The sequence below is a fragment of the Coprinopsis cinerea genome (assembly GCF_000182895.1).
Source record: "Coprinopsis cinerea okayama7#130 chromosome 7 map unlocalized cont3.7, whole genome shotgun sequence".
Taxonomy (NCBI): Eukaryota; Fungi; Basidiomycota; class Agaricomycetes; order Agaricales; family Psathyrellaceae; genus Coprinopsis; species Coprinopsis cinerea.
In genome coordinates, this window is record NW_003307538.1 from 2,902,665 (window position 1) to 2,915,964 (window position 13,300).

A 13,300-nucleotide genomic window follows, 5' to 3' on the forward strand; every position below is an offset into this window, starting at 1 on the left:
AGCGTTGACCAAGCGACGTTCAAAACAAGCTGTTTGAACTTTGGTTAACATTCCCAGTACTTCACATGGCACTCGTGCTCAGAACCATTTCCGAGCGCGACTTCAAGACTTGAAGCGTCCGCTATCCCTTTAGGTCGTCCTCGTCGACTGGTGTTTGACTCTTGAGTGCGTCCGATGACGACAGAATACCCGATTTATAAGGGTCCCGGGCAGAGCCCGCGGCCTGGGCTGCGCAACGAAGAGCATCGCTTCTGCTCGTCTTCCGCGAGGGTATAGCCGTTGGCAAAGCACGGTCTGGAATCTCGAGTCACATGTAGGTCTGCTTGTAAATAAAGAAATAAAGAGGTTCGTACCTGAGGTTGCCATCAGGGCGTCTGATCCTAACACGAACAAACACGGTACAGCACCTAAGCTTCAGCCGACCGACGTCCTTGCATCTTCCCAACTTTGTAGTCATCATCCTAGATCTATACAATCGAAGTATCCTTATATCGCGTGTTGCATTGGAGCCCAAACTCGTCCTTAAATGAGCCTAGTACCTACAGACCCAGGGACTCCGGGAGGTCCTGGGAGGTTTGACGTTACCGATCCCCTCGTCCGAAGCAAGAAAGCCTAGTATAGACCTACAGATTAATCATACACATCTTTGGCCTAAGCAGTACTCGTGCGGTACATCAGAGCCCACGCAGACTGGGTACGCAGGTGTGCAATAACTCTCGTGGCCCTGCCCACAGCCCGCGGACCAGGTCCGGCAGTCCCGCTTAGACCTGCGACAGATCAGTTACCGGTCTAGGAGCAATTTGGGGCGGGTAGCGTCCACTTACCGCAACAACTACAATACCAAGTCCAATGTGAGGTTTTAGGGAAACGACAGATTACTTAGGACGGTCGACGGTAAGTAGAAAATGGTGAAATCAAAGCGGCGATCACGGCCATCAAGTAATTCCCTAATGGCTATAATACAAAGCTCGGCGCACTCTTGGCAGAGGGTCCCTACGACTCTGAAAAACCGATCTTTACTTACGTAAAGGCTCGGAACTAGCCAACGCACATACTATCATTATCACTGGGTTGTAACGCCGACATAGAGTTGTAACGTGTCTTATCGGGGCTCAGATTCTTCTTTATCGGCCAATATTTTTGCATATCCTGTGAGAGTATACGTGGAAAATGTTAGCATCCACTTTCTACAAAGAAAGGGCAATTTGTAGTTGGAAGAATGCGTTATCAGTGGTAGAATTTTTGCGACAAGCGCAAAATTCTGACGTAATTCGTACTTTTCTAAAGGTCAAGAGCTCGGAATAGCGAAAAAACACTGGGAAAACAGATGCAGATCATTTTTGCTCCAATTGTGCTATCTTTTCAGTTTCCTACTGTAGTCACTGAAGAGAGAGGGCAAAAGTGCTCGAGCGTGACAGGTACGAGGGACCATTCGCAGCAGGTTGCACTCCTTTCCCATCAAACAATCAAACTTCTGTCACGCTCTTCGCTTCGGGGTTGCGAATGATGTGACAGAGGAGTGATCGCAGGCATGTCACACTCGTTGCAACTCCCTGTTTTTGAGGCCTTTTGGATACCCTTCACCGGCTTTCGTCTGGCATAGCAGGATCCTCTTCGATCTTACAGAGATTTGAAAGTAGTATAGAGAAATGGCATCCCAATGTACTTGCAAAAATATGGAAGCGAGGACCTCCTACTTCTTGAGTTATTGAAGGATAACTGAAACCCGTTACAACTCTATGGTAATGATAGTAGCCGCTACACCAAAAGGCAGCATGGCTGAAGAGCTTATCTCTTCAGCCACCGTCGGGTATATGAGCGTTATGGGAACCGCTGTAAGCCACCGGTCTTACATCACCATCAGATTCCGGCGGGACATTTGGAATGTCCGGGCGCCTACTTGTATACAAGCAATACCGAGAATTCTGTTAGCTGGAGCCTCGCATAAATGGGGTGCCTCATGGTGAATAATATGCGCCTATCTTCCGAGGGTAACCAGAGGGGTTGTGTTCTAAATTGGACGTAAGTGATGTGGCCTTTCCCGCACCTGGTCACGAGAAAGGTGAACAGGACTTACATGGAGAGCGGCGAGCTGCGAGGCAAGGTTCTGGAATCTCTGGATCATGATGGAGATTGCCACGGGTAAAACTCGATTATTCAATGAGTTGCAGAGCCTGTTTCAAATTATGAGAAGGTATTATGACGCCATCGAAGTCCATGCTTGTAAGCCGTGGAATTCAAGTGATGATCCACGGGCCTAGCATCAAGTACTAGGACTTTGTTCGTTTTGATGCATCGTGAAGCAACACACCCACGAGTCATCAGGGTTTACTCACCTCGCCTATTAGCCATTGGATCACTCAGGTAAGAGCTTCTTCTATTCCTGCCCCTTCATTCGTGGTCCACAAACCCCGGGTCAACGATTCGATTGGCACCTGGTTCAACGTCAGTCGGTCAGCGCTAGAAGTTGAACCACACTACTCGCGCCGCCATTCGTCGCAATGGTGAAGATTCAGAACCCCACCTCCAGGCGAGCGATCAACATCCCAAGAATGATGCTGGATGAGGTGATCATCTCTATCTATAACCAGCAAACAGCTAAGAAGTACGAAGCGTATAGGGTACACATCGACATCAAGAACTTGAGTTATCTCTAGACTAATGCTTCGCGGGTACTACTAGATGTGAATGGAGCCATCAAACAATATCAGGCATCGATGGTGCTGGTAATGGTGTTCTCTAGAACGCATCCGGTTGACTGGGGCTTGGGACTTTAGCTTTAGTACGTCTTAATGCCTCGGTAGGGCATACATACGTAGGTGAATGGGAATAGTCGGAGTGGATGGACCGGATCGAGGGGCGTTCTGTCCTCGGGGTTTCGGAACGAAGAGTGGGACTGTGGAGTCTGTATGTGTCTGAGTGGACTGTCGCGAGGACTACTACCTTTCCTTATCTACTCCCTTGGTAGACGCGTCTGATGTCGTTTCTTCATTTCGGCTGTGAATGGAGGGAAGAAGTCACTTAATTGGACACCAACATCAGGTGGTAAAATTGATCTTTCTATTCAGCGATTTCTCAATCAATTAACCGACGTCCAGATCGCCCCGAGCTCGCTCGCCTATATTCACTCCAAGCCTGCGTAAGAAGTCACCGGAAGGATCAAAGCTTCGGTTCGACCCTCTGTCTTGAATCGTGATAGAACATCGTGAAACTTAGTTAATTAATGTACAGTTTGATTCAACACTCGAACGTGATTGGGAACAGGAAAGGAAGTAAACGTACTCTTCGAGTTGGAAGAAGCAGATGGAGCGTTGGGTGGCGACGGATGGGTGGATCAGTGCTCAAGGGGATAATCACCCCCTGTGATTATCCCAAGGAAGAGAATCGTTTTTAATACAATGTGTTTTATTGGCTTCGACTCAGAGGGAAAATTGTATTCTGATTATAGTTAAAGGTTCCCCGCAGCTTCAAACGTGTTGCATTGGCCTGCGCAGCTTTCGCGGAACGAAAGGCTTAGGTACAAGATATTGTGGGCGTCAAAGCGGTATTAGAAGCTGAGGCACTAGCCATGTCGATAGTAGCTGGCGCTACTAGGCTTCCTTAATAGGGCCATACGAGCAATCTAAAGTGAGGAGAGACTTCCAGCGTCCCGCGGCGCATATCATGATATTAATAGACCTTCCATTCACGTCATTAAATGGGTTCATCGCACCGTGAGCGCTCACGAACACAGGCCTCAGGCCTCAGGTTGCGGGAGTCGGTATACTTAGCCTCATCCTCATGGCGACATACACAGCTATGAGCGCCCTGATGTCACTTAAGCCTTCTCTCTTAACAGCATGTCGATCCATCATGTAATTCCATTAGCAATCACACCGAGAACGCTTTTGTCTCTCCACTTGCTTCTGTCAGGATGAACCTTCTTTTTGTTGGCTATAATTGGAGGATATGTAACGTATGCTTTTCTGATTTGTTCGTGTTGTTGTCAATGAAGACGGGCGATTCCAACAGGAAATCATTCCACTCAGCGGAACAATGTCCACACACCCACGGGCCCAATATCTGATTTGACATCGCGCTTTTATGGAATTACGATGTGAGGTTAGAGTTGGTTCCTAGTAGGTATGTCGGGATCGACTGGCTCCGATTTGGACACGATCAAGTGAGATCGTCGAAATCGGATAGTTGTTGAGCGCTCAGCTCAGTTCCAATTCATTCGGAAGAGCTACGACCCATATTTATAAAAAAGCTCCGTGGGTTTCCGTGCGTACCGCCATGCAAGAGAGTTGCTATGAGTTTTTTTTGAAAAACCCTTCGCGAAGGCTCCAAAAATCAGTCGATTTGGAAGCTCCAGCATAGCGACACCTTGCTCTACTCTAAACCGAGTTCGAAGTTACGCGCTGGTTCAAGTTCGCTCGTTCGATGGTACGTACCCCTGATGAACCTGGCCTTTCTCAGCCCTCGAAATATTAAACTACGAATCGAAGTCATCGGTATTTAGGTGTCGGATCCCCTTAATCATCAGCCTTTCAGAAGGTCGAACACTTTCGATCCGGGAAGCGACTCGTAGCAGTGGGGAAATTAAGCGCCCAGCAACTTGGAGCTCTGAATCTACTTTTCGGCTTCGAGGTCCGAAGAAGCTCGTTCATCTCGCCGTCAGGCTATGCATCGTTGTAGACATGACGCCATTGGCTCAGATTCCTCGCTTGAAGGTGCCTTCTAAACGTACTCCCAGTCCGAGTCACACTCCGTATCTCAGGTATGTGATTCTAAATGAATCAAATTCCGAGGGACCGACTATAAAGCTCCCATCTTTCTCCGAGCCTTGCTTCGAATACAGGCTCTATGAGAATACGAGCTTCTTCCGCGAGCTCTGCCTCTGAACTCGCCTATAGGAGAGAAGGTCAGTCATCTGTACCGTGTGTCGGTGCGAAGGGAAGAACTTGGGGGGTTATGTACTTGCATGTCCGAACCGTATGCAGGTACGCATAGAGGAAGGGAAGAGAAGAGACCCTGAGTGGGTTATGGCTGGATTCATATCCGGCAGGGCTCTGAATCTGAATCCAGGGTCCGAGAACGAGAGGTTCAATTACATACACATACATTAGCCAGGGCAAAGTGGAGATTACTACGAATTATGTAAAAAAACACCCGCCCCGAGGAGAGCGTAATCCAATCCAATCCAATTCAATTTGGAATGGAATGGAATGGAAGAGAACTTTGTAAGTAATACTAAGTACTACTACTTGGGGTAAACCCCAGCGCACTCGGTAGATAGCGTGCTAGCGTAGTAGCGCAAGCAAGGAGGGGATGTCGGGTAGTCAGTCGGAAGGGGGAACCAGGAGGAGGGCTCCGCCAGGGAAGGCACAAGTTAGTGCTTGCCTCACCCTCGAGGAAGAGAATCCAGCCCAGCTCTTGGAGCGCCACTCCATACTGCTACTACTACACCCCATCCCTACGCACTCCATTTCACCACTCCTGGAGTACCAGTATGCGCTAAGTATTCAGAGTCGAAAGTCGGAGTAAAGTGAGTCGTCGGAGTACAGAGTATAGCCCAGAGGATGAACGCCGGTTGTTTCGCTCGCAGTTGTCATTAGGCAGTGGACTAAGAATTAGCGTTGCTTTATATACGATACCCACTTAACAACCCGGGGGTGCAGGTATCGATGCCCCAGCTCAGGTGGTGCTTAATAATCGCTTAGGGGCGTCCTTCCCGCGAAGGTGCATTCGCGTCGTTGCCCCACCGGTTCATCATGTGCATACAGGCCTGATTACATTCCCAATTTATCATCGACATCGACATCGACATCGACCATCGTTCGATGCACACTTAATTTTATAGGACGGAAGGCATGAGGGAGTCTCGGATTTGAATTCTGATTAGCGGTATGCGGTTGTGATTGGTATCAGCTCTCCGAACAACTTCATATCTTGTACATATGCAGTTCTCAGTAGGGAGTGCGGTTTCTTTACGTTTTTATTAAACCCCCCGTGGCGTACGTACACTGTCAGGTATACATACCTTCAGCATGACTCTGGTACTTGAGTCTCTCGATGCGATCAAAGTGGGACGATGTCACCTCAGACCTCTCAGACTCCATGTATAGTCAGTCAATCAGCTCAGGCGGCTTCGATACTCGAGATTCGAGATTAATCGCGAATCCCACCAATCGTCCATCAAGAAAAGTTGGAATCGATTATCGTACGTTGCCAACCCCTTCCAACGGTTCTGAGTCCCAATTATCGTTTCGTCATGTCATTTATTTCAGCCTCTGATTCATATATGAGGCATTTTTAGATGACTTGGATGGCCTAATGTGATGTGGTCTGATCGTGATTCATGAGATGGGTCAGAGTCGAAGATGGTGCGAGAACGAAAATGAGAACGAACTTTGCTAGAGTTCATGCAATGATTGGGAAGTGTGGTTATTTGGCTCCAGCGAAACGTTAGGGTTGGCAATGCCAGTGTAGACTACTATCTAGGCCCGGACGTTCTTGTGAAGGGTAGAAGGATGGGTGGATTCTGATCTGCACGGTACATTGCGTCGACGTCATTGTTCAGAACCCTCCAAGGTTCAAAGGTTCATCGTGTAATAGTACTCTTAGTATGCACTCAGATCGCTTCACTAGCGAAATTTAAGCTGCAAGCGGACTTAGAAGAGTCGGTTTGGGGTTCAGATTGCACTTCCTCGAGGGAGAATAACAATTCGGATTCGGTTTGGTTAGAATTAGAATGAATGACCGGGTTTTAAAGGAGAGGTCGATAAATTGATCCTTTCCAAGGACGTGAAGATGGAATTCAGTGAATCAGGAAACCACGAAGGACACAGTAGGCACTCAGAATCATGGACCAGGAAGAAAACCTTCGAACGTGGCGAGATGTCGTCGAGAATCAAGTACCATGTCCGCCGACAAGGGGAGGATTGACATAGGTCCGCCGAGGGGAAGATTGAGACGAGATGGATGGATGGATTAAAGATTGTAGATAAGTCGAAGACTCTAGATTTCGAACCTTCTCTCAAAAGAACATGCAGGGTCCAAGCTCGATTCTCGACTCGCTTACCGGTTATAGTTAATAGTATACCAAGTACACACCATAACATCTGAGCGAGAGGATCCGAGTCGTGCTTCCAGTTCCACACGCGTATGTAGGCTCGCAGCTGGGGCACGGTCTTTTCGTTGACGTTCGATGGCCTTTCGCCTTTCGAAGTTGAGCGCCGACTGTCGACGTGTGTCGAGACTCGAGACCCGTCGGTTGGCTAGTTAGTTGGTTGGTTGTTTTTGGGGTTGGAACCGGGTGTTTGGTACCTACCTACGCTCCGGTTACTTCGTCCAGTTCCGAGTATAGACATCGCCATATGGTTCGGGGCCCTGCTAAGTAGCTTGTAGGTAGGTCCTAACTATGTATAAGTAGAAGGTAGAAGTATGGGGTTATCGGTTAGTACGGGTGGTATGTCGATTATCGTCCGGAGGATAAGGGATGGCTAATGCTAGTGACCGTTATCTATACTTCCACCGTTCGTCGAGTTTAGTCGATTCAAAGGATGAGTTGTGGCTGGCACATACTAGTACATCCACATCCACATCCACATACACTATATGCGGTGGTACTTCAAGATCCTACATGGATCAAGTCGATTTCGAACCGGGCTGATGATAATCTGATCTGATATATCATCAGTTCATCGCTCTAAGTACTTACTCGATTCACGCGGGAGAACCTTGTTTGCTTTAAGTACTTACTTTACTCAGTCCTCAATTAAGTATTCGAACTGATGATACTGATATATCATCAGATCTAACAGATGAACAGATGGGAACGGGGAGGATAACGGATAACGGATACTATAACGCCATCATAACGGATACTCAAGTCTTAATGGACTCTGTAGTTTTCGAGTGGTGATCTCAGATCTCCCGGCTCGATGCGTACCTATACCTTAGCCTATACCTGTACCTGTACGGTGTCGTTAAGACGGATACTTGCTTACTTGTGGGACAAGAAGGACTCGCACGTCGCGGTATTCTTGGGAATTGAAGCGCAGCGTATGTATGTAAGCGGTGGGTTTACGAGAACCGGCACGGATTTGGATTGGGAGAAGCACGAGCGCGAGCACGATTCCTGCAGAATTCGAACTTCCTTCGAAGTTATCGAACCTTGGAAGTAGTGAGGGGTATTTGGGGTACAGACGTTTGCCTCGTGATGAACTGATGATGAATCGATGGGGTCTGATGATGACGATGATGCTATGCTACTTACTTACTGGTACGTCCGGTCCTATGCTATGCTATGCTGTGCCGATTCGTTCGCTCGTTCCTTTCCTTTCGTTCGTTCGTATAAATATGAGCGTACGTACGTATAGGGACGAGACGAGAATAGCCCGAGGATGGAATAGAGAACGAGGGGCCTTGCTTCGAGATTTGAATCTTAGGGATCACATGCAGGATCAGAACGATAATGGATGGGGATGGGGATCAACGCCAACCTATACCCAGGATACTATACATAGCACATCGACGTCCGACGTTGGGCGATATGGATCAAGATTGCTGGACTGGACTGTGTACATTCCCAATGCCAACACGACGGATCAAGTCATCTCGCTTCGTCTTTATTACAACTTATTACTGGTCAGTATTGTTATGACTGAGGACGATTAGGACCTTTATTGCTGGGATGAAAGGAATGGTCCCTAGGGAAGTAGATAGCAAAAGGGAGAGGGAGAAAAGCGGGAAACGAGGCCAGGTGGGGTAATCACGGTCCTACCGGTACGATCGTAGCCATGGTGCCGGGTTCACCTGCCTGCAGCCTCCAGCACCTCGGTAGAGGGGACAAAGAAAGGCCATAGAAGCCTCACAAACAGGGGGGGAGGGAGAAATAAGTCAGGCGTCTCAATCGCGCATCGTCTCTGAATCGTCATTCGAAGTTGAGGGAAGAGGGGAGACAAGGTTAAAACGAGGAAGGTACCCTACACAGAGATGAGATGGGATCGTGATGATGATGGCCGTATGATCCGAGGAAACTGGAATCTTACACCCAACGCAACTCCCAAAAGGAGAACTATGATCTGGCAAGATTTGGACTGGGGCCAACAAAGCGAAAGAGCTGTGCATTAGGTTCACGACTGGGGGTCACAAGTGGCCGAACCCGGTGGGCGGCCCAAAACGGGGGAGGTGTTGGGGTGGTCTGAGCGTGGGCGCGGTTGCAAGCGGCGGAGATTGGGTGCTGAGCGTCGGAGCTTGAAAAAAGTGATGAAAGCGTGGCTCGCGAAAAAATGGAGGGCAAAAAAAAGTCGCACGGTCGGTTGGGACTGGTTTGGATCGTCGGAACACTCTCATCATCATCAACCCAGCTAAACCAAAAGGTTGTTTTTGCGAACTCTTGTCCCTTCCAACTGCTTCCCCTTCGCTTTTTATTAGGGCGCAGGGAAAAAAATAATATAGTGAGTTGCCTGATTCGCGGACGCTTCTGTGAGCGCTGAATGTCCCCACCCCCCCTCTCTCTCGCTTTGCCTAGGCAGGGTTCTTTTTCGAACTGTTGGACCATCAAGCAATCAACAACCCCATCGCACAGCTCGTCAAGTATGCCCCAGTTTGGATGGTGCGTGTTGTTGGCTTAAATACGAGGGTGTTGCTTCGAGGAGTGGCCAGACCCGTATTGACCGCGTCGTTTCTGTTGCAGGGAATCGTCCGAGGCTGGACGGGAAGAGCGAGAGGCCGTCCACGACAAGGAGCAACCGCAGCGCTCGCCGCCCCCGCCTGTTGAAAGGAAAGCGCCGTCGCCGTCAAACGGACGCGCCGAGCATCAAAACACAGGATCACAATTCGCTCAGCAATCATCAGACCAATCCGAGCTGGTGATAGACCCCGCTCTTCGCAGCAACACACCTGTATGTCCTCCGTTTTTCTTTGTTTTTTTCTTGGAATAACCTATTGCACAGCGCCAGACGACTGAAGCTGATAAGAACGCCGCTGGACGAGGCCACTCTCCCCCACCCAACGTGTCGATGCCCCTTCGTGCCGTCGAGCCGTCGTCGTTCATGTCTTCGTCGTAAGTGACAGCTCATCACTTCTTTCATGTCGCTGATGTATGTGTAGACACCGTCGACCCCATTTTGATGATAGCCATCGGCTGCCATCCCCGCCCACGTCGATTACAGCGTCTGGCGTCCCGCACTCGCACTCGCCGTCGCCATCAGTTGCTTCGGCTGACCGTTCATCAGCCTCGACTCCGTCCGTCCGTCGATCGCCCCCGCAATCTTCTATGCCCCCTCCTCCCCATCTATTCCAGTCCTCGTATCACCACGACCCGTCCATCATCCAATCATCAAGACATCACGAACACTTTGCACGTGCGGACCACCCAAACCATACTCCCTACATATACGCTCCTCCCCCTCCTGCTCCCTTTGATCACCGTTACGACCATTCCCATCCAGTTAATCACTCGCCCTATTCGACCACCGGTATCCCTGCCCACTTCCCCATCCCTCCCCCTATGGCACATCACCCGCCCCCGAGCTACGGCCACCCCTACCCACAACCCGGGCCCCAGCCCCAGGTACAGATCGTCCACACCGACGACGCAGCCACCAAACTCAGCGACAGGGTCCGCCGCCGCTGCTTCAACTGCTGCACCACCGACACCTCCACCTGGCGCCGCTCCAACCTCAGCCCCGGCAAAGTCGTACGTTATCTCTCTCTCTCTAAAACTCTATCTATTCATTTCATTAATTTAATTAACGACTATGTTATCTTTAGTTGTGCAACAAGTGCGGCTTGTTCGAGCGTACGCACTCGCGTCCCCGACCGGAGCAGTTCCCGCATAAGCGCGGTCCGCTGGCTACGGCTTCGTTGCAGCGCCGTACGCCTCCCGCGAACAATGCGAACCCGCACTTTGCGCCCCCGCCCCCGAACACGCACCTCCCGCCTATCGCGCCGCCGTACCAGTACACCCACCCCTCCATCCCCCCTTTGAGTAACAGCAACAGCAGCAGTGGCAATAATACCAATAATAACAACTCGCAGCAGCAGGAGAGGAGGGATGTGCATCCTCACCAGCACCAGCACCACCCACACCATGCGCCGCCCCCGCCTCCCTCGGGAGGTGGTGGACTGCCTGGACTGCAGTCGTGGCATGGCCAGCACCCGAGCAATGGCCCGAGTGAGGGCGGGTCGCCGCATTTGGGACATAACCCCAACACTGCACCCAGCAACAACGGCAATGGCCACTCGACTAGCAATGGGCAGGGTAACGGCGGTGGTGGTGGTGGTAGTGGAAGTGCCCCGCACTCGAGGAGGCCGAGCGATGGAGGTAATCCTGGAGGCCCCGGTGAAGGAGGAAGTAACGGAGGGAATGGGGGTGGAGGAGGTTCGTCCTCCCGACTCCCAACTCCCCCGCCCCCGATGAGGCCTGGTGAGCAGCGGGACGGCGGTGCGCCGATCTCGAGTGCTCCGCCTTCGTCGGCTGCTAGGGAGACTGCGGCGTAGACGTCATGGGCACTAGCTAACTAAGCTCTAGATGGTGGATGATGATGGAGCATAGGCGTGGACGGAAGCGTAGATGTGGATGTGGATGGCTTCCGTGGATGAAGGTTGATGGATGGAGGGTGACGGGTGAGGCTGATGGGATGCGGATGGTGGATGTGGATACGGATGAGATGGCATGCGAATGGGGTTGGGTGGGATTCCCTGTGGCGGCGCACTGGTTGGTGTACATCTTTTTCGAAGTTGGAAGGCGAGGAAGGGTGCTGTGATGGGCTGTGATGGCTATCCTCCTCTATCGAGCCATACGCGTTATGGTTTAGCTTTGCGCTTCGAGCTTCGATTGGATGGATGGTGTGCGTCATCGTCGTTCGAGTCTCAGTCTCTTCCGCCTCTCTCGTCTTCAAGCTCGTCTGGCCTGGTCTGCTTGTCCCCTTCCCTTTTTCATCGTTCGCATCGAGACTCGTTCCACCACCCCACCATTCCGGTTCTTCGTCGAACGCCACTCGAATCTCGCCATGTCGTCTTCGTCGTCGTGCGGTTTCATTCATGTTTATGCTTGTCCCGTCTCTCTCTCCCTCTATCGTTTTACCTCCCTCCCATTGTTAACTCGACTCCTTCATATGAAACTAAAAAAATTGGACCATGCGTTATACATAGTTGTTTTACTGTTACTTGTTCCTTGTTACTACTTGATACTTGTTACATATAACCCCTTCCCTTTTCTGTTTCTCGTCTCGTCTCGTCTATTCCTCTCTCTTTTTCTCTCTATTCTCTAGTGCGTACATTCCGAACTGAACTTCCCTTGTTACATTTCCTCCCTCTCCTTGTTAACATGTTATGTGCTTTTACCACCCAAAGACCTAGCGTGCGTTCGCCTTGGCTGAATTGCCTTTTTTTCTGTTTCTCGTTTGGATTGAGATACCAATCGTTCTTCTCGTCTCCTCTTTCTTTCTCTCTTTCTCTCTCTCTTTCTGTCTTTGTTACTCTCTGTTACTCTCTTTCTTTGATACTCGTTATTCCTTTCTTTTGATACTCTGTTTTAATGATGGTTGTTTCTTCTAGTATGCTTTTACCTAGCTAGTTGCGTGCGTACGGATACGACGTACCACCCTTACCTATACTCAGTACTCATGCCCTTGCCCTTTGCCTATATCTAACCCCACTTTTTCTTTCCTTCTGTAAAGAATTGTTACCCTCGGCGTGAGTGTCAAGAACGGGGTAGGCACAGTCGAGCATTGAGCGAGTCGAGAATTTCAATCTATGACGTCCCTCGTCCGTGGTCCTTGTTCCCATTCCGGATGCTGTGGAAAATTTTGATGTGATCGATGGGAACGAAAAGGATCATGGGTTGTTGTGTTGTTGTTCAAGTTGTGTGATGACTGATGACTTGGTGGAGGAGGAACGGACCAAGCCAACGGAAGGGAGGCTACTTAGTACCGAGGAACCGGACGGGGAGGAGGAGAGGGGGGTCGGAGGTTTTTGATCTGCCGTTTTTCGTTCAATACTTACTGCTGTAATACAGACTGTGTAGCTTGGGGACCATGTTGAAGAATCTTATTGAATGGATTTGAATGGGTGGGTTGCTATGTATCCTAAGCGTATTCACGAGGACAGGGGATGGATGCAAAAGATTTACATACTGAATAACTTTTACTGAATGCCTTTTGCGGTTGAAGCGAACGCCAAGAAAACTGAGAGCCGGGCGGGCTGTTGAAGAGGAAGGTGGAAGGTGGAAGAAGGTGGAGTCTGGAAGCGAATGGGTCTCTGGTGTGCCAAGAAAGAGGGCGCGTGCCGTGCACAGGTACACGGGGAG

At 50.1% G+C, this 13,300-nt stretch overlaps 3 protein-coding genes across 3 annotated transcripts; 2 read left to right on the forward strand and 1 right to left on the reverse strand.

Moving 5' to 3' along the window:
* Positions 1-1,775: 1,775 nt before the first annotated feature.
* On the forward strand, positions 1,776-3,276 carry CC1G_08429 (hypothetical protein; the record flags this gene model as incomplete). Its single annotated transcript, XM_001831860.2, has 7 exons — positions 1,776-1,835; positions 2,172-2,223; positions 2,365-2,445; positions 2,683-2,726; positions 2,820-2,907; positions 3,099-3,139; positions 3,232-3,276. The coding sequence occupies 7 exons, from the start codon at positions 1,776-1,778 to the stop codon at positions 3,274-3,276; spliced, it is 411 nt and encodes a 136-aa protein (XP_001831912.2).
* A 6,308-nt stretch (positions 3,277-9,584) lies between these two features.
* Positions 9,585-11,490, forward strand: CC1G_08430 (hypothetical protein; the record flags this gene model as incomplete). The annotated part of the gene is made up of 5 exons (XM_001831861.1): positions 9,585-9,601; positions 9,683-9,890; positions 9,942-10,051; positions 10,099-10,687; positions 10,762-11,490. 5 exons carry the CDS (start codon positions 9,585-9,587, stop codon positions 11,488-11,490), a joined length of 1,653 nt encoding a protein of 550 aa, XP_001831913.1.
* A 27-nt stretch (positions 11,491-11,517) lies between these two features.
* CC1G_14920 (hypothetical protein) lies at positions 11,518-12,035 on the reverse strand (the record flags this gene model as incomplete). The annotated part of the gene is made up of 2 exons (XM_002910896.1): positions 11,518-11,622; positions 11,706-12,035. The coding sequence occupies 2 exons, from the start codon at positions 12,033-12,035 to the stop codon at positions 11,518-11,520; spliced, it is 435 nt and encodes a 144-aa protein (XP_002910942.1).
* Between the last annotated feature and the right edge of the window lie 1,265 nt (positions 12,036-13,300).